The sequence below is a fragment of the Electrophorus electricus genome, chromosome 5, assembly GCF_041902795.1.
Source record: "Electrophorus electricus isolate QZ-2024a chromosome 5, ASM4190279v1, whole genome shotgun sequence".
Lineage (NCBI taxonomy): Eukaryota > Metazoa > Chordata > Actinopteri > Gymnotiformes > Gymnotidae > Electrophorus > Electrophorus electricus.
In genome coordinates, this window is record NC_137501.1 from 1,977,501 (window position 1) to 2,001,394 (window position 23,894).

The following is a 23,894-nucleotide window of genomic DNA, read 5'->3' on the forward strand; positions in this document are numbered from 1 at the left end:
CCCTCTCTCTTTTCTCTCTCTCCCCCCTCTCTCTTTTCTCTCTCTCTCTCTCTTTTCTCTCTCTCTCTTTTCTCTCTCTCTCTCTCTCTTTTCTCTCTCTCTTCTCTCTCCTCCTTTTCTCTCTCTCTCTTTTCTCTCTCTCCCTCCCCCTTTCTCTCTCTCTCTCTCCCTTTCTCTCTCTCTCTTTCTCTCTCTCTCTCTCCCCTCCTCTCTCAGTAGGCTCGTGGTGTCACGAGGCAGCGTGCTAGCCCACCGTTCTAGCGCGAGCTGCTGCGGCGTTAAGGAAAAGTTTCTACTGTTGCCTGACTACCATCGCCAAACAAATCCAGCTCTCACACGGATGCTTACGGTAAATAACCGGTAGACAATCGAAAAGACGGCTTAAGGTTACTCAATATTAGCTTTAAACCAACTTCTTTCCTGGATTTCCCCTCTAGGTACGGAAATCCGCCTTCTCTCTCATACGAACGCGGAACTTCGTTGAGTGGCTAGCAGATCCGCTTAGTGGATCTATAGAGGAAAAGCCATCAGCCAGGTTATCCCCGTTCTTGGAGACCTGGGCGCGGGACACTTTGTCCCGGTCAGGAGTTTGAGGTCCTTGGCCTCGTCTGGAGTGGTCTGCTTTACCGGTAGTGATGCCACACGTGTCAAGCACAAGGGGATGTTGGCTAGGTTAGCTAACTTATCAACCAGCTTGGTCTCTCCAAGTTACAGAATCAGTACATTCATTGGGTGAGATAGATAACCTACTTACCTTCTGCACCTGATCATGATGCAGCTCGGTGAAGTAGTACGCCACTAAGTGCGAGGCGATCATGGCTACTCTTCTCGTCTTCTTCCTTTTTTAAGCGCCTTTTCTTCAACTTGCTTCCGAGTGGCTTCGCTCCCAACTTATGTCCGTCGTGCCGTGTCCTGAAGCTGTACGACCGTCTCCCCTCCTAACCGGTATGATGTCAGCACTTGGCCCGAGCCTCCCACTTCCCCGTGGAAACGTCCCACGCGTAACCCGAGTCGGTCTGACGTCAACGCCGCGCTCGCCGCCTATTGGCGCGAGGAAAGGTGTGCCCGCTTCGCTGCAAGCGTGCACCTGTCCGGGCCTAAATAAGAGCTGATGTTTAAAAAAAGCGATGAAACGTTTGAGCTCTGAGTAGCTCCTAAAATAGTTCCTGTTTCGACACGTAAACAGTAAATATGCACAGATTGCTTAAGACACACTGGTCAAACAACATGGCGCTGCTGGCCTTCAATAGGCTTGGGTCCGTTAGTAACGCTTGTATTTTAAAATAGTAGTGGTCTTGGTGGTCTTGGTGAGATATTGCCAATAAAGTACGTGGCTGTTTACATGATGATAAATTAAATCCCAAATGTGTGCATGTTTATCAGTGTAAGAGCAGGCTAGTGACTAGCAATCAGAAGGTTGCCAATGTTGGGCCCCTGAGCAAGACCCTTAACCCTCAATTGTAAAATGTAGATGAGCAGGCTGTCTGTGCGCCATGGGACAAAAACTGAGGTTGTTTGGCACCAGTGCTTTTGAATCCTGGGTACCCACAATGCCCACATGCATTCCTGTTCTACGATATATATTAAATAAACACAAACGGAAAGTGAATAAAATTGAAACTGAAAATTACTGATTTAAACAATAAAACTACTGTTATATTGGGTACAAGAGTCTCCACACTTGTGGAAAAGAGAGATGTTACCACCCACTCTAGGTTATGTTGTTCGTTGCCATTACAATACTAAAAACATCTGAATAAGATCAATACTGTTCCAGCCCCTACAGAACATGTGACCAAATATGCTAACTTTCCCCAATTTCCTAGAATTCCTTCTCTAAACGTGGTATGCCTATATATAAAATCTGATTATGTCAAGATTTATCCGCAAGTTCTTCTACAGTCCTGAACTGTGGTTGAGCGTGTGCTCTGACACATTGCATGTCCTTGCTTCAGTTCATCTTTTGAGTTTTTCTTCATTTTCCTGTGTTTGTTAACCCTTGCTTTCATTTTTAGAGGCTTTTTCTGCAACTGATGAGATTCCTACTTCACATATTCAGTTGAATTGCCTCTTTCCTCCTTTATAATTGCAACATAGTTCAAGTGTCCTGTAAGTTCAGTCTCCCCCAGAGGTCATGTAAGGTCATCAGGGAGTTGAATACGATGAAATGTCTTTGGAGCAAAAGAAAAAAAAACAAAAAAACAATTCAATTGTATGCCAAACATTAGCAGCTAATTGTAAAGTCACATGGTTTCCCTACTGTCTACATGATCATTCCTGAGAGAATGACTTCAATTCCACAAACCAAATAACATAAGCCTGAGTTGTGATGTATTCACAGCTTGGGTGCAGGTTACATGTACTGACACTGCTGGTCCTGCTGTGATATCTCCAGGCTTCACAAACATGTATATGAAAGTACACAAGACACAGAGGCAGAAACCAGAGGTTTGTCATTTCATTAGCCCTTGTGGGAAAGGTCACTGTTAGACAAAAAAAATCAATCATATGCCCTTCCTGTGTGAGGGCCTCTGGGACCATTTTCCAGATCAAACTGCATTTTAATCATGAGTGGATATCCGCAGAGATTTTGGTGCTGATAGTTATATCTTTTTTCCATTCTAGAATTTCTACCCGAATGTCCAGATTGAGTTACAAAGTGTGCCAAAGAGAATGTAGAAAAGAGAAGGATGGGGGTGTTATCACAACCCTGGCTACCTCATTATACCTTCTGCTGCAACAGCCAATCAGCATTCATTCTAATTATCACCTACACACTTATTACCAGTTCATGGTCTCATTAAGCTGCTCTTTTGTCTGGTGGTCAGAAATCACATTTACTTACTGTCATACCTAGGTTTGAGTCATGGGTAGGGTGTGTGTGTATATATATATATATATATATATATATATATATATATATATATATATATCCATCTCCATCTCCATAATTGAGTAATGGCAGCATACTCCAGTAAGTTACACAAGGTTTCTAGAGAAACAGGACGTTTGGACAGATGTCCTTCACCAGCTGTGCTTGTGTGCCTGTTTGTCTTCTTCTTTTTTGTTCCCCATTACAGGGTCAAAGCTAAAAATGGACCAGCTCCTTACCATACATGATGGCAATGGTCAAAGCCCGATCCGTATTTCGAGTACTTTGACCCTTGAGTATGGCTCGGCTTGAAATGCCATGCTTCAAGTCTCATGGAAGACAAGCATGGAGACTAATCTCTGTTCTGGTTCCCAGATGGTGCAACGAACGTCCACTTGCTGTCCAGACAGCAGAGTCCCTTGCAGTCTTCAAACACAGATATTTGTGGAAGATTTAAATGACCGCTGATTCTGCTCCTATGTTGACTAACTGAAACTTTAGTACTTATTGTTTATTGCACTTATTGTTGTCTGTTATAGAGTGTATATGCATTTTTCACTTCTAGTCATCAGCAGTGATCCCTGTATTTCTACAGTATTCTATTTCATTTGTATCTTGGACTCTAACCTACTGGACTAGGATGTATCATATGAGTAAATGACAAAGCACTTTTGTAAGTCGCTCTGAATAAGAGTGTCTGCTAAATGCCATAAATGTAAATGTGGCTTCACCTAATGTAATGAATTTCAATTGTGAATAAAACCCAAAAGTTGTCCTCAAAAGAAAGAATAGTGGTGTAGGTAAGCAACAGACACAAGCTAAAACTATTAGTGTTGTATATTTAATACAAAAATGAATTATCTATAAAATGTTCTTTGTTTTCTTTATCTGAGAACTTGCTTACAGATGCAGACAAAAATACAAGCAGCATACTGCTTAAAACACAATCTAAAGGGATTACATGTCAGCTCAAGGCATTAGTGACCCACCTAATACACACACAGACACACATGCTGGAACTTTCAGAAGTCTCAGGCCAAGAATAGATAATTTTGCACATGGTTATGTTTTATTTCCATTTTTTAAAAATTATTCCCAAAAGCTCTTTGTGGAGAGACTGGGATGGGAGTTAATTAAATTCACTGCACTTCAGTACCCATGTATGCCAGACCCCCAGGCAGAACAGAAGGGCACAAGCCTGCATCCCACTGCCAAGCGGGGTCTCAAGTTCATAAGGTTTTCCGCTGCCTCTTTTACTCTGCTTAACCTGAAGCAGTTGTACAGTTTGTTATCAGACCTTTCTCTGATGTCTAACATGTTCCAGCTTTAACAGGATAAGGCACACTACACTTTCTACTGACTCACATGATGATCATGTTTCTGAATTGCACTTTTTAAGACTGTTTTTCTTGGCCGATGTCAATGTTTTGGCTCAATGTAAAGAAGACAGAAAGCAAACTTGTGACACTGAATAAATATAACTGAACTAGTTATAACAGACAACATAACTAACCCGCCTCTTATATGTTCCATGTGCATAAAATAATTAGATTTGAAATTTTAAAATGCTGATGCATCTTTACTAATGAGCTTTTTTTATATTTATTGCTCAGACATCTAATCTGGCTCATAGGTAAGACTTCAGCAGGGTACTGGTAATCTGGAGCTGTGGCGCCTGGGCATGTTGTTTCCGCTGCTCTGCCACACTTCACACCTGTGGCGTGGGGTGCTGGCTGATCTCCAATCAGAGAGGGAGGGGCCAGTAACACCAGTAACACCAGTAACACCGGGCATCGTTTAATTAGCGTTTTAACGCGCGGCACACGGCATTTTTGGGGCACATAGGCTTAAGTTCACCAACGTATTTGCAAAAACCTTAGCTGGTATGACAATGTAAGTATATAGGAGGCTCAGACAGACCATCTGAGGAACGGATATGCGCACTTTCTGTTAACGCGTATCCTAAAACGACAAAGCCATCGCCGGGCATGACCGGGAAAAAGTTTAGAGCAGTAGTGGGGCTAATGCAAGTCCCCGAGCGGGAGCTCATGGGGGACGTCTTGTTACGCGAGAGCACCGAACCGTCGCTTCCCGTGCATGTAAATATTGGCAAATTTATTCGTAATGAATATGGACAATATATGGATACCGAGCACAGAGACGATGCTATCAAGAGACGGCAGGTGGCTAACGCCAAAGAGCGGCTACGCGTAAGTCTGGTCGTCTTTTCAAACGCTTGTAGGCTGCCCCCTTTCGGTAGCCAGACCTTTACACTAAACTCTCTGCAGCTAAAGATTTCCTCTTCTTGTTAGGATGCTTCGGAGAAACACGGCCCAGAATAGCTTCTAGGGGACTTCTCGACCAGCCTTCATGAATAACATGTCTACTGTCATATTTAACAGATAAAAGGGCGTTTAAAAAAAAAAATCCAAGTTGCCTAGTTTTATATTTTCAAACGGAATAATATTATGCTACGCTATGTTATGTTAATATAATAGTGATTGGTCTAAACGCACAGATCCAACATCAGTTAGCCTGAAGATAAACATGAAAACCGTGACTTAAGTAGCATTTAAAACTTCATTAAGTTTTGGAGGGTTGGAGATTGACAGGTTTCCCCTTTTGCGCACCCTGAACATGAGGCGCGAGGAACTCCAGCTGTGCTGTGGTTAAAGTGTACAAGCCGGATAAACACGCCACGAGCCGCCCTTCGCAATTAAATCACCCAGACAGCCTTCCCAGCTTGGCGCTGATGTCCTGTTCTTTGGAGCCCTCCTCAGGTCAGGAGCTTGAACAGCATGTTCTCCTATCTGAGGCGAATCGTGCCGGTGATGCCGCGCGACCGCAAGCCCAGCAAAGTGGACATGCTTAAGGCAGCAACCGAGTACATCCGCCTCCTGTCGTCCGTGCTCAGCGACGCCTCGGCGAGCGTAAGGGCGCGCGACCGGGCCTAATATTTACGTGATCTCTTTGAACTTTGTTGCTGTTCTGGTTGTATTGAGGAAGACACAGCTGTAGAGTGAAACTGAAATGTGGCTGCTGTTCCCATATTCCTGGCAGGGTGGTGGAAATGCAGATGTGCTTCCGGAAAATGAAAGCGGATATTCAAACCCCACGGATGTGTGCACCGACCTCTGGAGTGTGGAGGATGTGAGTTTTTCAGAGCTGCTCACTGTGCTTGCATGCAGGGTTCATCCATCCATTTCACTTGGTTTGGTTGACCGTTTGCGTTTCTGTTCTTCCACCTGATTGAACCATCTCCCACTCTCTCCATTTCCTCATCTGTCCTCATTTCTCCACACAAATTTCACTGTTGTGGGGCACAATGAACAGGGAATCTTCTCAAGAGTAATTCCTGAGGACACCACAGGTGGTACCAAAAATACTGTTGATTTTGTATAGAGGAAATCCTTATTACTACTGTGCATACTGAATAACGAATGGGTAAATAACATGAGGATTGTACAGTATTTTCAAATGTTGTTGTTGTATTATTAATAATAATAAGCAGTGTGTCTTATCAGTAACCAATAGGATGTCTGTTTTGAGAACCAAGTATTGTGTATCATGCATGTGTGATCTAACAAATCAAAGGGCTGAAACTTCAGCGCGTCTCATGTGGATCTCCTGCATCCTTGCACATACGTCTATAAGAGACACGGCTGCCCCGTACCAACATGGCAGCTGTTATGAGGCACATGATTCAATGGCAAGTGGTAGAAGAAAAGAAAAATGTGGACACATCCTTTGTTTTAATTTAACCTTTGAAAAGTAGCTCCCTGTGGGAGGTCGGCCACCACTTACACTTCCTGACTTGTTCCCTCATACCAAGGGCTAATGTGGGGTGGGGGGGTTGGCTGATGGGAGTTAGTGGACCAAACCACTATGAGGCATATGAAGGGGAAAATGCAACCTTTAAAAACTTGTACTCTAACAATTGGGTGTCTATGTTCTTTAAATGCATATTTATAACAATGTTTACAATTGTATGCAGAGTGGGACCACTGTTTTACCCAGGAAGTGGGTGCTCTTATTCTGCCCCCTGCCTCTCACCCCAGATACTGGACTGCATATCTGGCTCATCCTTACCTGAGGAAGAGAGTTTGACCACCCCACCAGTTACCACAGCAATGGAAGCGGATGACTCTGATGTCAGTGGAGCAGCAGCGCAGTGTGTCCTCCCAGTTTACATCGTTCAGGTTGGCACCGATCACACCTTGGTAAGGACGTTACATCCTGCACTCAGCTCCAGGCAGCCTGGATTTGTCACACACACACCTTAAATGTGTTCAAAAGGAACGTCTCTTTGAATAGGAGCCTATTCTCTCCTGGCTCCCAGATGGTGGAATGAACTTCCGCTTGCTGTCCGGACAGCAGAGTTTCTTTCAGTTTTCAAATGCAGACTGAAGACCCGTCTTTATGTGGAATATTTAAATGACCACTGATCCTGCTCCTTTGTTGACTAACAGAAACTAGTACTTGTTTGTCTGTCTGTTATTTGAGCTTGTCTTTCACATTTCTAGTCATCAGCAGTGATCCCTGTATTTTTACAGTATTCTAGATCATTGGTATATCGGACTCCAACCTACTGTACTAGGATGTATTCTATGAGAAAATGACAAAGCACTTTTGTAAGTTGCTCTGGATAGAGAAGCTGCTAAATGCTGTAAAGGTATTAATGTAATAATTTTGGATTGGACAGGTGTAACACTTTTTGTATTTAGAAATTTGTTCGTCAATAAATTCAAAGTATTTCAGCAACCAAAATAATGGTGGTTGCTTGGTGAAAGGTGTGAGGAACAAGAGATGCATAATTTTGAGGTGTTTTGAACTGACCTTAACAAACCTGACATCTGACCAATCAAGAAAAAGAAAAGCCCTTTCCAGTTAGTGCTCTGGGGTCATCTGCAGAACTCTTCCATTCTCACGCTTATCTACCTGTGAATGTCGTCTATTTTTAACTTTTAACTTTTTTTTTTCTTCTTCTTTTTTTTAAATTCAACTTTATAAGCCATTACATTGCGCTTTAGGGTCACAATCGACTGTGGGTTCAAGTTTTCTTCAATAATCTAGAACCCCCACCCCTGCTGTAGATGCATTATTATTTCAGACCCCACAGCACCCCCTGTTGAAGGTGCATTATTGCATATGTAATACATGTGGCAGGGCCCGATTGCAGAAGGTGATGCTGTTTTTAAAAATACAAAACGCTTGAACAAACTCTTGGGGGCCAGTGTTGGAGGAAAACCAAATGCTCTTTCCCCTTCAGGTATACCAGGCCAGATAGAGCAGAAGACTCTGGGTTGGATTTCCTGAGGCACCAGTCTGCTGACAGTCCTCCTCCAGCTGAATGCTACTGTAAGAATTCGACTTTGGATGAATGTGTATAAAACGTATTTATTTTATTTTTGTAACTGGCCTAAAAGGTGGAAAAAAAAGTATGAATGGTGGCTGGGATATTTTTTTGTTCCTCATACCTGTTAATGAAATCTGTGGTAGGCTGTGCTTGCTATACAAGCAACATACAATAAAGACCCTTAAGCATGAATAGCGCTGAGTAACGCGTCTCCTTCAAACACAGAAAAGTGTACAGCTGCAGCCCTGACCCTAGCACGCAGATGTTTCTTCTGCATTACCTCCGGTTACTACAGGAAGCCACTTTGACATGATTGTCTTGGTGCAGGAGTAAGACTTCTCTGTGGAGGTGTCGGCAGTGCGATAAATCCATAGTCCGTCAATCACTTACTACAGTTGTCCCAGTTAAAAATGCGGTCATACAGTAACTGTGCACATTTTGTTTTATGCAAACGTGCAAGAGCACCCAGCAATGAAGCGCCAGGCGCTGGGCTGACGCGCGGAGGCGCGAGCCATGTATTTGGCAGGCGTGGCTGTGGGCTGGTCCCGGCTGCAAAGAGCGACGAGGAAAGGGAGGGATGCTCTCTGCACGAGCGACGCTGAACGCCCAGGGGTTTTAGTTGGGTGAACGTGAGCGATACACATTCCCTGTCTTGTCGGCGGAAGAAAGCGTGGGGCGTGCGCAATCGAATGATTTCGCGACCGTCTTTCTCACGCAAGGGCTGAGCGGCTGCAGGTGTGACGTGCATACAAAGGAAGAGCCGGAGAGGATGGTGTAAGGTAAGCGGTCACTACAGGCCGAGCTGTTTCCCTCCACTCGGACTAACGTCGGTCATCGTTGCTGACTTGGACCGTACCGGGTGCACGCTCCGGAATTTTGCCCAGCCCGCTAACGAAGTGTTAAATGTGGAAATGGCGAAGCTGGGCTGACTCGCCTTCGCCGTGTTGAGACTGAGCAGTTCCAGAGGGGCAGCCGGAGGCTCTCGACGATGCGGCACTGCAGGTGCGGAGCGCTAGAAGCAGCCTGGTTAATTATGATAGCGGACACGCGCGCTTCCCCCAGTTTCCTTTGCATGTTTCCCTGCAAGAATCTTGTAATTAGATGTATTGGCCAGGCCTTGCCACGAGCCGCCGAAGGACATAAAGCTGTTGAGTAAAGATCGCAATGACAATATTTGGCAGCGTCACTGTACAAAAGGGGATTTTTTTCCCACCGTGTCTTACTGCTAGAGTAGGCGACATGTGCATTCTCTCTAGCCTACTAGATACACTTGACGGAGATCTTAGACCATATTTCCACATAATTTAAATGTAGACGAATTTTTGCATTCACGGTAACTTTGTGATGGTTTAATGATTTTTTTATTTGGGTATGGGCGGTGGTATGAGTGGGGAAAATCCAGGCATTGATGTTCACTACCAACACTGAGTTAGGCATCGCGGTAGATCGTACCTCGCGGGTGGCCATTTGTCAAGTCCGCGCGGAGGATGCTGATGTTGCTGCGCCCGCGATGTTGCTAGGCAGCCGCGCGCAGGCTTTGGGCGCAAGAGCGCCAGGATTATATATATATATATATATATAAACGATATGGTTTTCGTGTCATTTTTGTTGGGACTTTTCCTACATGGTCGTGTTTGTGTTTTATTGTTTCTTGACTGGGTGGCGTGTTTTTGTCGTGATTTACGTTCACCCCACCCCATCGCCCCTCGCGCCAGTTTGCTGGGTATTGTTTTCCTCGCGGAATGGTGGGTGTGACAGAGCACCGGGCTTTGCTCCTGATGCAGACACAGAGACGTGGTCTGTTAAGGTGGACGACACAGCCCCATCTGGACAGTCTATAAATGAGTCTTGGAGATGACTCGCTCACACAGAGCGGATGAAATGTCTGCTTGGTGGGTCTGTAATACCATGTGAAGTATTGGCTGCTTTTGAGGCCTGCTACCTGCAAATTTTGCATCATCAGATACGTTCACAGTAGAACTAATATTTCTTTTGCTGGTCTGTTACAACACTCTGCCCTTTGAAATGAAAAAAAAGAACCATAAAGTTGTGTAGTCTAGCCTACAGGTTTTTCATTTCGGTTACTTTTTTCCATTAAGTCGTGGGTAGTCTCTCCTATTGTACTTTACGGCGCACCACAAATGGCAATAACAGCGTTCTTGAATGTTCATTGTATAAACGATCATCCCCACTCCTAAAAGCATTAAAATCTTCCAGTCTTGGAGAGAAACTTCATCCGGTCAACGAGATTTCCTTTTAGAGGGATCAATATATTCAGTGCGGTTACGTCCACTGTAGCACTTTGGCTTTCCCTCTGCTTTCTGAAATTGCTGTGATGGCTGTTGTGGAAACAGGAAGTTTACGTGTGTATGAAAGCTGGGAACTTCGCTCTGATTTAATGGATTGTCCCTCAGCGCGTGCCATGGAGTTAATGAGCTTGAAAGGATGAAGTGCAATTTGAACGTCAGCTAATCCCACACTTTGTACTCTGGATTTTATAAATGGCAGACAGATCGCACACAACTGTTTTCTAGACCCAGATGAAATTAAATAGACTTGCCAGCACACATTAGAGAACAATGGGAACACTGGCATGTGGCCATTGCTCACAACTCAAACAGAATCTCTGTTAGAAGCAGATAACAGATTCTGTTTCCTTCAGCTCATGTAGGGATCGTATACAGATCATTAATCTTTTACATTTAATTCCTCACACCTTTAATGCTTTAGGTGTTTTGCCTGGGAGGACAGCAGCCAGGAAGATTGTTTTGAATCGGATCCTAGCAAAGGCACTCTGAAAGACCCCCTGTCTCAGTGCAGCCCAGATGTGGAAGTCCTCCCCAGGGAGAGAGGCTCCAGAGGGGGATGCTGAGCAGCTGATCCCCCTGCTAGACTACCAGCCACAAAGGCCTGAGCTGTGTTTCCTGGAGCATGCGAAAATAGACTCTGGGTGGCTGGCATACACATCGCTGGCGGTAGAATCAGTCTCTCAGATGTCACACTTCAAGAAGCTAAAGGATCAGAATGTCTGTATTCTCTCAAGATTTATATAGCTCACATTTCTGTGAGCTGAGGTAATTGCTGATAAACCAGCTAAGTAGGAAGATGTCAAGTTGAGATGCTTACAGACACTTCTCAGAGGTTGCAGAGGATTTAGTGGTTTAAATCTTTGACAGGTAACAGCGTGATTTCCTCTGAAAGTGCAAAATTATGATAAATTACTAATGAATCTGAAGCACATTACACATAATTTTAACACTCTAATTTCCCTGCAGACCAAAACTACAAATGTTTTTACATGATAAATACATTTGCTACAATTGTAGTCATTTGCACATTATCTTATTTTCACAGCTTTCCAATTCAAGTGTAGTTGCTTGATTCAAATGCAGTCGTCCATGTCCCAACTTCAGCTCCAGAGAGGTGACCCCTTGCTAGCACAATCTTTACACTGCTTTACTGCTTTATTAAAACTACATTGTTCTAATACTTGAGTCTACGTATAATGGAGTGCATAAATTCTGTTATTCATTATTAAACACTCATGCCATGAAATACCCAGGAAATTAGTAACATTAGTTTTGTCTCATATTTTAAATTCTCATCTTTAAACAAAACTTGTCACAATTGCTATTTTTGCCAAATACTGACCATCACTTTCTTAGTACTGTAGACAGTAGTATATTACAGTTTTATTATAATACACTAGTAGCATAATACCTCTGATAATTGAATATCATTAATTTCAGTATTTCTGGCAAAATATTTCTGTAGCACTACAGTAATTAATGTAATGATCAGTATTTGGTTCAGGTCAGGGGTCCTCAGTCCAGTTTGTGGGGACATGAGACAGCCCAGTGTTTGGTTCAGGTCCAGCCCCACCATTTAATCTCTGCACACTTTGATTACCTGTTACATGTTCATGTGGGGCAGGAGCACAACAAAAACTTGGCTGGGGCTCCATGAGGTTTTGGATGGGGGGGGGGTCTAGCATAAGTGTAGTTTAAGACTAGCAGGGTGTGTGTGTGTGTGTGTGTGTGGTCAGGGATGTTTAGTGCAGCCTTGCGCTGTGTGTGCTTCCTGCTATGGGTGCACGTTGATGTTTAAAATGCAGTTAGAGGCTGTTGGTGCAACCCATCATGAAATTGGGTGTGGTGCAGAAAACCTTATCTTATGCCCACTGCCCTGCTTGTGTGTGTGTGTGTGTGTGTGTCTGCACGTTTGGTTGTGTGTGTATCTTGTTTCAGTGAATATCATTGTAGTTATGTAGAAGATCACATTTCAGTAATCCTATATGATGATTGATCTCTTTCCATTTCTTCCTCCAGCCCTCCGTGTTAGTGCTGCTCTGCCCAGTGTCTCTATCTATCTCTCTCTCTCTCTCTCTCTCTCTCTCTCTCTCTCTATCTTGATCTGTGAGTAAAAGAAGAAGATGAGCAGTTCTCCCACTCCTAAAGGCACCCCGGGTCATCATAGCCCGGACGATGGTGAACCTGTAGCCATGGAGACAGTTCAGTCACCCCAGCAGTCTACACCGATCAGCAGCTCCAAGAACCGCATCTCCTGCCTCCTGCAGAGCCCTGTAAGCTGTGTGTGTGTGTGTGTGTGTGTGTGTGTGTGTGTGTGTGTGCGTGCGTGTGTCATAATTGTTGCTGTCATTGTGTTTGCATTTGGTAGTATATTACAGACATCAACCTGTATTTTGGATATTGGAATTGTTTGTGTGTATTTGTATATGACATTTCCAGTACTGGGGTCTTTATTAAAGCATAAATGTATGAGACTAGACTGGACTGTGTGTGTGTGAGTGAAAAGAAGCATGATTTATGTTTAGTGGGTAGTAATACATTTAAGATAAGGCTTCAAAAGGCAACAAAAATCAGAAAGGCCCTCACCTATATCCAATAAGAAAAACCCTCACCTACAGCCAATCAGAAAAACCCTCATTCACAGCCAATCAGAAAAAACCCTCATTCACAGCCAGTCAGAAAAGCCCTTGTCCACAGCCAATCAGAAAAGCCCTTGTGCTATAAGCCTCTAATTTCAGGCCTACGTCGTGTTCTTCTAGTCTTTAGCGTCTCGCTTTTGCAATCCCTCATCCTCACTCCTTACCCCTCATTACATTACCAAAGATATGATTAGCTCCACAGCATGGAGGTAATCTGTCCTGAATCACCAGTTCACAGCTGCTGCTGCTGCTGCTGCTGCTGCATGCACACACGCTCGCACACAGGGAGAGAAACGTACAGGGTGTTGTACAAAGGTAGGAGAAGAGGGTGGTGTGTGTGAGCCTGTGGAACAGTGGGATGGGAGGTTTGATGAGATCAGAAAGCCAGAGTAGTTGTCTCGGAGAACTTTACGGAGGACAGTAGTGCAGAGAGGCAGGGGGACAGGACACTACTGGAGCATGACTTCACCTCTGCATCTCTGTGTTGCACTCTGGGAGAATGCATGAATTACTGTAATCTGTTCTGAGTGGTCGCTTGGTATATTGTAAGAGTGCGTGCATGTGTGTGTGTGTGTGTGCAGCGGGATGGGTAAATGACTGAGGCCAGAATATGGTATGTTAGTCTTTTTTTCGTTTGCTGAGCTAATATTTGTTGTGTACTTGTTTGTATGGTAATGGATTGCTAACTGTTGCTGTGTGTGTGTGCGTGTATGTGTGTGTGTCCAGTCGTTCCGGGAGGACCTGGATGTTCTGATTCAGGAGCAGCTGAGGAAGGGAGGAAGCTCCTCCAGTCTCTGGGCCCTGCGGCAGATCGCTGACTTCATGGCCACTCAGGGGTCCCCTGCAGCTCTGCCTGTGACACCATCCAGTGTGTAAACCCCCCCCCCCCCACTACACACACACACACACACACACACACACACATAACACACAATTATATACACACACACACATTCACATGTACACATACTTACACACATGCAGACTTATACACACAGATGCACACTTATACACACACACACACACACACACACGGCTTTGATGCTCACTCGAGGTCTGTTTGTAAACATGTCTTAACTTTGTCCCTTATGAGTCCAGTGTAAGAGACACCGGGCAGAAATCAACTCTGGTCCTTTACTCTGTTTCCTGAGAACAAGCGCTCTTTTTCTTTTTCTAACTAAACTACCCAGATTCTCTACTTTCCATGTCACTGAACTCTCACCCCTAATAATGTGTAGTTACATGTCTTAACAGTCTTGGCACTTTCCTAATGACAATATAAACATGCACATGCTGATATTACACTGTAAAATGCATCACCCAACCTGTATAACAACACAGTTGTGTTAGAGGAAAACTGATCATGTATGTAATATTATGTAATATTTCTCATTATTGATTACGTTATTTACCTCTTCTTCAACTTTAACCTTTTCCCTTTTAACTTTAACCCTTTCTCTGCTGTCTTTAATTATTTCTCCCCACCCGCCCTTCTTCCCTGTGTGTGTGTGTGTGTGTGTGTGTGTGTGTGCAGCGATGACCATGGTTACGCCCATAAATGACCTACATGGCTGGGAGCCAGTCTCCATGGTGAAGGGCGAGCGGCTGATGCGCTGTAAACTTGCGAGTCTTCACCGCCTGCTGGATCTGTACGGCTGGGCCCAGCTGCCCCGGACCAGCCTCACGGTACCAGCCGCACACCACGCTGCACACACACTTACACACTCCACACAAACTTACACAGTCTACCAGCCTCAAGGTACCAGCTGCACAACATGTTGCCCACACACTTACACACTCAACCAGCCCCACACGACACTGCACACATTATCTTTCTCTTTCTGGTTATCTCTGTCTCTCTCTGTCTCTATTTACCTCTCACTCCCTCCATTCTCTCATTTTCTCTTTCTCCCTCTTTCTCTCTTTCTCCCAGCTGCGTATCAGTAAAGAACAGGAGCATTTCCTGGTTCTGCCCGATGGACTGTCCTATGGAGAGGTTACTGCCTCCAGCCTGGTGAGACTTACACACGTTTACACAAAACACACACACACACACAGACCAGACAAACAGAGGTCAAGGTTTACAGGAACAATGACACCACAGACAGTTCATTTAAGCAAGAAACAATGGGCAGAAATGATACATTAGTTTATGTAAAAGCCTTGAACATGAACCTGGTTTCTGTGTAGGTCTCACATTACATGAGCCAGCGTAGTCATTTAAAAACCATGACATGATGAAATATTAATATACAAGTGATATATTGAATGGAGTGATTGAATGCTAGAATGATTAATGTGTGAGGTATGCGTTTACTCTTAAGAGCGTACTTTAAATGTGACCATTACACATTAACGCAGTCACTCTGCTTAACCTTTTAACCCAGATCATGACTAATGTACTTTTTGGAATCCAACCCTGATGCTGCTGGCATATCGGAGGAACCATTCATTTGAGGAATCATTGTTGGAGGAATTCTTAGTTGAAGGAATGTTGATTAGCTTTGGCAATTATGTAATTTAATCACACCAATAAAATATTGAAGAATTTAACTGAATGGGCAAGTGAAAAGGGGGGAAGAAAACGCAAGTCTCCAACTGAAGAGTGCAATGAAACAAAAAACAAAAACAAAACCCACAAAAACTACACAAAAGTGCAGTAATAAGAACAGAATGTATCATACAAACCCAATGGGCTTATAAAGGGGACAACATAACACACAGGTGGTGCGGTCAGCGAAGCACAACACACACCACCTGAGAGAGGCGTGGCACAGAACCAAAACAGACAAGCATGTGTAACAAAAGTAAAACACATCCATGTGGACACTGCCGTTGCCTCTCGGAGGCTACTGCTTGGGTGGGGGATGGGCTGGTCACATGGACGGGGATTGGGGTCACATACAGCATCACGCCACCCAGAGCACAGGGCACAGACGACAGTATCCCCAGGCCTTGGCTCTCACGCTCTTCCTCCACGGGGCCCCCTCTCATCGGTGAAGCGCAGAGCTGGTGCCCACTTGCTGGTGCCCATAAAGACCACGCCTCTCTCAGGTGGTGTGTGTTGTGCTGCGCTGACCGCACCACCTGTGTGTTATGTTGTCCCCTTTATAAGCCCACTGGCTTCTTCTGTTCTTATTACTACACTTTTGTGTTCAGTTGAAGACTCACATTTGCTTCCTCCTTCTTTCCAGTGACACAGTTGGAATTAAATAAGTCTGTAACGGACAAATGACTTAAATGTAGTCCATCATGGTGATCAAATGTCGGGAGTGCATGAATTTTTAACAAGAGGTCTAGCGTTCCATTATTCATGGTGATTTATGCACGGTTATGGCATTTCTCAGATACATCTGCAGTAGTATTTATGTGTCATGCGGTTACGGTTTCCAAAAATGAGCACGGTCTGCTTGTGCTAAGGCGTTGTGTAACAGTCAGTGAGTTAATTTAATTGGTCATCCAAAAGCACCTTGCTCTTGGGAGTACAGGAACGTCAGCCAATCAGCTTTCAACATGACTTGTTAGGCTGAATACTGAACATATAGGAGCATGTTTGTTAGAGCAAACAGAGAAACAGAGGCATAGGTTAAATGGACATTTTGCAACATTATAGGCTGCCATACACTGTGTAAAGTTACGCTTGCCTGTAGTAGTCCCAGTGGTAGCACAGTGGTGAAGGTACTGGCCAGTTCAAGCCGCACCACACCAAGCTGCCACTGTTGAGCCCCTGAACAAGACCCTTAACCCTCAATTGCTCAAGTTGTGCACAGCCATGATTGTAAAGCGTCAGATAAACGACATAAATAGTAGCATAGTTGCAGTATGTGAGTGTACTTGCACTAAGCTTCCTGATAGTCTTACTAAATAATTATAGTAGTTTGAGAGATATAGTGTGTGGTGCAGCACGCAGGTGTCTGATGGCTGTGTGTGTTTGTGCAGGTAAAGGTGAATATCCTGGGGGAGCTGGTGGAGAAAGGAAGCACCACCCTGGGAGTGGATGTAGCTGCGTTCAGCCTCCACTCAGCCATCTACTCTGCTCGGCCCGACACACGCTGTCTGCTGCACCTCCACACGCCCGCTACAGCTGCCGTATGACCCACATGCACGTTCACACATGCACACGCCGACACAAAGCTGTAGCTTCTAAATGAAATATTCAAAGCCAGAGTCATCGTCCTGCTGCTCCAGACCCCAGCGTGCTGTAAGTGGAACCTGTTCTGGGGCTTCAGTCCCAGGTCAACTCAGTTACTGCATTACTTCGTTGACGCAGGTGTCCGCCATGAAGTGCGGCCTTCTTCCGCTATCCCATGAGGCCTTGCTGGTGGGGGATGTGGCGTATTATGACTATAACGGTGTGATGGAAGAGGAACAGGACAGAGTGGAACTGCAAAAAAGCCTGGGACCCACATGCAAGGTGACAGAGGCATAACGCAGTTAACAACAGCAGAAACATCTAATAAGATTTATAACAACAATAATAACAATAATAGAAGTGTGTTCATGGTGCCTAAAAGTTCTGTTGGTTAGAGTAAAAAAGTGTTTTAGCTAAAATGCATTTTTTTAGTCTGTGACAGCCTAAATCTAATGTTGTTTATATGGGCAGTGTGATAATTGTATGCGCAGTGTGATGCTGATATGAGGTTGGTCTGTGGTCGGATGTACAGGGAGTGTGGTGATGTTATCGAGAGAGTCATGTTAGTACAGGGAGTGTGATGTTGGTATGGGGTGTGTGATGATGATGATGGTACGGTGTGTGTGATGATGACGGTCTTGGGCTGCAGGTTCTGGTTCTGAGGAACCACGGTATCGTGGCTCTGGGTGACTCTGTGGAGGAAGCCTTCTACACCATCTACCACGTCCAGGCTGCCTGCCAGATCCAGGTGCGCCAGAAATACCAGCAATACTCCTGCAGTCAATGAGCCAGACAGAGAGACAGACGGAGAGAGAGGACGAGTGAGCGAGTGACAGAAGATTAAAATGTGTTCGTGTATGAGGGAGAAATAGAAAAAAAAAACAGAGAGAAAGGCTAGAATGCTGATTAAGTGTATATATAAAATGACCTCAGCACAACAGTCGCACTAAAAACGTTTATTACAACAGACTGTAAAGTCTATGATGGCCAGGAGGTGGCACTGTTTAGCAGGTTATCATAATAAGGCATGCCCGTGAGGCTATGTAGATGAGGCTTCATTTAGCACCATGTCCCAGTGATACGTGAGGCTCTGATGTGCTGCTGTCCTTGGCTGACAGGTGTCAGCCCTGTGCTGCACGGGAGGTGAACAGAACCTCATCCTTCTGGATCGGCGTACGCATAGACCCAACCCGACCGGCACGGTGGGCTGGGCCGGCTCCACGTTTGGACCCATGCAGAAGAATCGCCTCGGGGAGCAGGAATTTGAAGCGCTCATGAGGACCCTTGACAACCTGGTGAGGGGCTTTCCTTGGTCTTATTGAATCCATCCATCCCTCTGTCTGCCTGTCCATCTTTCTGTTGTTTTCTCGGTTCGTTTAGTAGTATTTAACTGGAACATTGCTAACTGGAATTAGCAATGTTCAGTTCACTCATGTCCGTTCATTACTGAATGAATGCTGTCCTTTTCATACTGTTATGGTTATTGATCATAGTTCACTACTATAAACAGGTATTGACCAAAGCTCATTGTTAGACGCAGTTCCTGACTATAGCTAATAAGGTTACTGTCTTGCCCAACAAGCAAACTAATCCGTCTGATGTAGTGTATGTGCTGAACCTAGCTAAGGTCTGAAACTGTCTCAGTCATGTGCATGCACAGCTACGATAGCAAGACGTCTTCTCTGCAACATTAAAGGCATTATTTGAGTCCAGAACCACACCAGCTGGTGGCGTTTTGGTATTGCACCAACAGATGGGTCCCACACAGTAGAAGACTATGGCTGACTCACCATTAACCATAATGACCATAATCATGGTAATTACAATAATAAAACATAATAAGAAGCTTAACAAAAGCTAAAGAGATGAAGGGAAGATGGAGAGGAGAGGTATGACAGACTTAGGACAGCCCTGGTTCAGACAGCCGGAGGCCTTCTACACGCTCTTTCCCCACGCTCAGGGTTACCGCACCGGCTACGCCTACCGCTTTCCCGTCCTGCTGGAACGTTCCAGAACCCGCAGAGAGGTGGAGGTGCCTGCCACCGTCACTTCCTTCAGCTTGGAGGGTGAAGGGGGCCGCCCTCACGCGCGTCTCCAGCCCCATGCCCACAAACAGCAGCTGGAGAAGACCAGGTGGCTTAACACCCCCAACATTTACCAGAAGGTCAACCAGGAGAGGGCCAGTGCAGGCCATGGCACCACGGTGAGGCCACACCGCATTCACATGCATGATGGGACTCCTAATAATGTGCAGCATCATCCAGACATCAGTGATGCCCTCTGGTCTCTCTTGTTGTTGAATATAACCTCCAAACCAGTTTGCCTTATGAATGAGAATGTAGGTTATTTCTGTAGAAAGTCTCACCACTGCAGGGGTATCTCACCTCTGTCGTATGTCGTATGTAATATTTCTGTGCCCATATAAGAACACTTACACGTGAGATATGAAGTACATGACGGATAGAGAAATGGAAAATACCTCGCTCTCTAAGAGCGACTCTGTAGGCCAAGACATACTGACTCTGAGGCTCCACACACTGCCAAAGTGCTAACAAAGACCCCTGGTGTGAGATGAACACAAAATGGGCTTAACACAAATGGTGGAAATCAGTCTTAACATTACAGAGTTTGATCTTACAACATTAAAGGACAACATACAACCAAATACAGAGTTCACAACCCTAAAAACAAAGTAATAATCATAAAATAATCAAACCAAACAATGAAATAAAAAAAAATGTACTACACTCTCTCTCTCTCTCTCTCTCTCTCTCTCTCTCTCTCTCTCTCTCTCTCTGTACCACACTCCCCCCCCCCAAACACTACTCTGCATTGCTGTGGATGTCTCAGGCCCATAAAAACCTACTGCAGTGCCTCTGCTGCCCTCTGCTGGCTGATCTAGACTGTAGTCGTGTTTTCATCAACCTTCAACAGCCAGAATTACTATCTTCATGTACTTCTGTCTGCGTGGTCGGGTTTATTTTCCTGCTGCTAACATGCATAAGAAATAGAACATGAGAGAGATGTGTTCTAAATCTTTTTTCCTTCTCAGTGGCTCAGGACGGATGAGGCGATCCAGACCAGTGGAACGGCGATTAAGATAGAAAACCCAAACCAGTTTGTGCCCCTCTTCACCGACCCACAGGAAGTGCTGGACACTAGAAATAAGGTGCAGAAAACCATCTGTCACAGGAAGCTCGGTGTGTGGGCAGACGCTGCATTTTTGCTGGTCTCGGATCAGCTTTGTGGAGGAGCACTGGTCCTAGGACAGCACAAAGAGCGACTCCTAACCAGACCACTGCAGATACTGACACACTGCAGATACTGACACACTGCAGATACTGACACACTGCAGATACGAACATAGTGTTGATACTGACACACTGCTGATACTGACACACTGCAGATACGAACATAGTGTTGATACTGACACAATACTGATACTGACACACTGCTGATACTGACACAATGATGCTACTGACACACTGCTGATACGGACACACTGCTGATACGGACACACTGCTGATGCTGACACAATGATGCTACTGACACACTGCTGATACGGACACACTGCTGATGCTGACACACTACTGATACTGACCATAGCACCATAACTGAATGAAGATAATTGTTCTAAGCAGCTGAACTTGTTGTCCCCTGAGCAGTATATAAACAGTGTACATTTCTCATGAGCAGTATACATTTCTTCTGAACATGTGTTGTACTTTCAGATTCGAGAGCAGAATCGTCAAGACATGAAGACAGCAGGACCCCAGTCACAGTTATTAGCCAGCGTCATCACAGACAACAGCCCACCGGTACAATGGCAGCAAATTCTGTGTATAGTAAAACTCCATCTGTCTGTGTGGGAGGGGAGTTTTCCTGGGAAATGCCAAAATGAGCATGAAGTTACATAACAAACAAGGATTATGTAAAAATATTTTTTACTGCATTGTTTTAAAGTATTACACTGTTCGTGTGCATGTGTGTGCGTGTGTGTGCGTGTGTCTGCGTATGCATGTCTACCTCTTATCCCAGTCCCCTGAAAAGGTGGCGCTCCCTTCAACCCCCGAACCGGAACCGCCGAACCCGTTTAACGAGCTAACAGAGCAGGAGCTGGAGGAGTACCACAAAGAGGTCCAGCGCAAACAGCTTTGCCTGGACGGTACGTTGAACACTGCACCCCTCTACAGGAAGTGTGCTCGTCTCCTGAACAGCTCAAACACGTGTGCTAAGCCTCCTTCATAACTGAGGGAGATGCAGGTGTGTTTAGAAGCAAAATGGGCCGGACTGGAGCTGGACCCTCCAGACCAGTTGCTCATTCACCTGAATCAGGCAATCAAGGGTCACACAGCTGGCACAGAATGCAAACCTGGTGTGGTGATTGTCCCTACAGACTGGACCCATGTGCTGAGTTAGCAGGTTTAGCATTCACCCTTCACGGCACAGCAGGTCAGACACAGACACCCAGCAAAGCACTTTAATCTCACCCCCAAACCCTCCAAATCCTGACAGGCTGATAGATCTGTTAATAAATGACGTCATACAGATGATGTCACACAACACAACACGGGAAACACACAGAGGAGTGTAAAACTCTGCAGCTGGCAGCATAGATGGAACTTTAGTTTGGAAAATACAAAACTTAAACCCATGTGTTGTTTGAAAGAGCTGTGACGGAATTACAAGGCAAATGGCCTTCAAAGAATATTTCAGTAATCCTAAATTTTCAGTATATTCAGTAGACATAGTTCAGTTCAGTAGACTCAGTTCACAGAGCCATAAAACTGTCACACCAAATTCTGTACTTGCTTCTCCGTCTTTGTCCTCTTACACTTCAAATACACTACTCGTTTCCTTACAGTTCACTAATCACCCGTCCTCTACATCTCTTTCTGGTCTCTTTACCTTCCCTTCTGGTCACCTCTTCTCACCTCTGCCTGGGTAAGGTGGGGAGGAGACGCTGAATGATGTAGGAACACCCCCTGCGTCCTCCCCCAACGAGCCACCTGTCCCAGGTTGGTTATGGCAGAATGCTGCTGGATTGGGCTCTGCCTTACAGTTTTATGAAGTGAAAAATATGTAGTTATATACCACCTTTTTGATGAAGTATCAGCTTTCTTCAGTACAAGCTGTCTGTTTGTGTGTGTGTGAGTGTGTGTACACACAGGTATATGCGCACCTTTGTGTTCCCTCTGAGTGTGTGTGTTCCTCCTCTCTCTCGCTCTGGCTGTGTTTTATCTCTTTCTAGAAACACAAAGAAAGCTCATATTGTCAAAGCTATTGTTTTGCATAAACCATCTTTGTGCTATAAATATTCCATACCTCTTCTAAAGCTCTTATTTCATCTCTGTACCCCCTTCTGCACTTGCACGTGTCCGTTCATAGATGAGAAAACCTCGGATGCTGTGCCGAATGGGAAAGAGGAGAACGAGAAGCAGGAGGAGGAGCTAGAAAAAGGATTGAAGGCTCTGTCCACCAACGACGTGTCAGAAAGCTCGCCGCAGGCCCCGCCCACTGCCCCACCCACCAAGCCTGCGGGCACCACCCCTGAGGGATCTCCGTCCAAGTCCCCTTCCAAGAAGAAGAAGAAGTTCAAAGCGCCTTCGTTTCTGAAGAAGAGCAAGAAGCAGAAGGAGAAGGCTGAGACTTGAACTCCCCCAGTGGCGCGGTTCCTCACACAGACAGTTCTACAGTACACCACATAAACACCTGACATGCCAGTCAGAAACCCTCGGCTAGCAACGTGGCACTCACACTCAAACTCACTGTGTACCACCCTGTTTGTCCTGTCACACTGTATGAATGTCTCTTTGGGTTACTGTTCTGTGACATGAAACTAATGAAACTAATTTTCATTTCATTGTCTGACGACAATCTGACTTAAACTTACTGATACAGGCAGATATTAATCTCCAAATCAGCTCTTGATTGCCCACCTCAGCTTTTAAAATGTTACTGCACTTAGTACAAGCATATAAACAAGACTGGCATTAATGAAGCGCTGACTGTTTTCTGTTCTTAATTACTGACTGATGGTCATGCTTGTTAGGAAGTGTATCAGTGTGGTGTCTACTGACTGAAACCTGGCTTGTGGCTCGTGCAGCACATGAGCTGAGTTCTTGGTTATGAATAGAATAGCAGAACAGGAAAATATCGAAATGGTCAAATATCAGCTTTAAAAAAACAAACAACAAATGAGACAGATCCTGGTTTGTTTATGCAATGAAACCTGATTTTTAAAAAGCACTAAAATATTCCTCTCCTAATTTTGATTTTGTATAAGCAATGAGAGAATTCTTTGCCGTGGTAATTATTTTTATGATCACTGACTCGTTTAAAATGCTTTTATGTGCATATCTGCTGGTTTTCGATTTAGCATTCATGTCATGTTAGAATGTAAAGTGATCAGTGCTAGGTTGTACCAATCATTAAAATTAATTTAAAAGAACACATGCTTTCAGTGTCCTTTACAAATTAGTAAACTTAGGTTTTTTTACGAAGAAACAAATTCCTAACTCAAAAACGAAGACATTTTCACATGTGCGACGAGGAAGGTTTACCTCGGAACTAAAACATCAACGTT

General features: G+C 44.7%; 3 protein-coding genes across 9 annotated transcripts in view; 2 read left to right on the forward strand and 1 right to left on the reverse strand.

The window, feature by feature from the left end:
• The window catches only part of hk2 (hexokinase 2), a 34,763-nt gene extending 33,682 nt beyond the window's left edge, over window positions 1-1,081 (reverse strand). The window contains exon 1 of the mRNA XM_035529712.2: window positions 755-1,081. Coding sequence (XP_035385605.1) covers window positions 755-817 — 63 coding nt within the window. The 5' untranslated portion in view covers window positions 818-1,081. The remainder of the gene's footprint in view (window positions 1-754) is intronic.
• Window positions 1,082-5,179: 4,098 nt separating this feature from the next.
• On the forward strand, window positions 5,180-8,420 carry figla (folliculogenesis specific bHLH transcription factor). Its single transcript, XM_027025983.3, has 4 exons — window positions 5,180-5,802; window positions 5,933-6,022; window positions 6,931-7,092; window positions 8,142-8,420. The coding sequence occupies exons 1-4, from the start codon at window positions 5,671-5,673 to the stop codon at window positions 8,157-8,159; spliced, it is 402 nt and encodes a 133-aa protein (XP_026881784.2). The 5' UTR covers window positions 5,180-5,670; the 3' UTR covers window positions 8,160-8,420.
• A 351-nt stretch (window positions 8,421-8,771) lies between these two features.
• On the forward strand, window positions 8,772-23,759 carry add2 (adducin 2 (beta)). Of its 7 annotated transcripts, none has more exons than XM_035530069.1 (16): window positions 8,772-9,007; window positions 11,583-11,651; window positions 12,557-12,810; window positions 13,903-14,044; window positions 14,711-14,862; window positions 15,110-15,190; window positions 17,116-17,265; window positions 17,447-17,590; window positions 17,958-18,056; window positions 18,427-18,603; window positions 19,269-19,511; window positions 20,361-20,477; window positions 21,040-21,126; window positions 21,347-21,473; window positions 22,258-22,326; window positions 22,697-23,759. In XM_035530069.1, exons 3-16 carry the CDS (start codon window positions 12,661-12,663, stop codon window positions 22,960-22,962), a joined length of 2,004 nt encoding a protein of 667 aa, XP_035385962.1. In that variant the 5' UTR covers window positions 8,772-9,007; window positions 11,583-11,651; window positions 12,557-12,660; the 3' UTR covers window positions 22,963-23,759. The 7 variants fall into 7 exon arrangements, with proteins under 7 accessions (XP_035385962.1, XP_081571066.1, XP_026881781.2 ...); XM_081714939.1 differs by lacking the exon at window positions 8,772-9,007 and adding an exon at window positions 9,014-9,230; XM_081714940.1 differs by lacking the exon at window positions 11,583-11,651 and having other exon boundaries at window positions 12,649-12,810.
• Window positions 23,760-23,894: the final 135 nt, after the last annotated feature.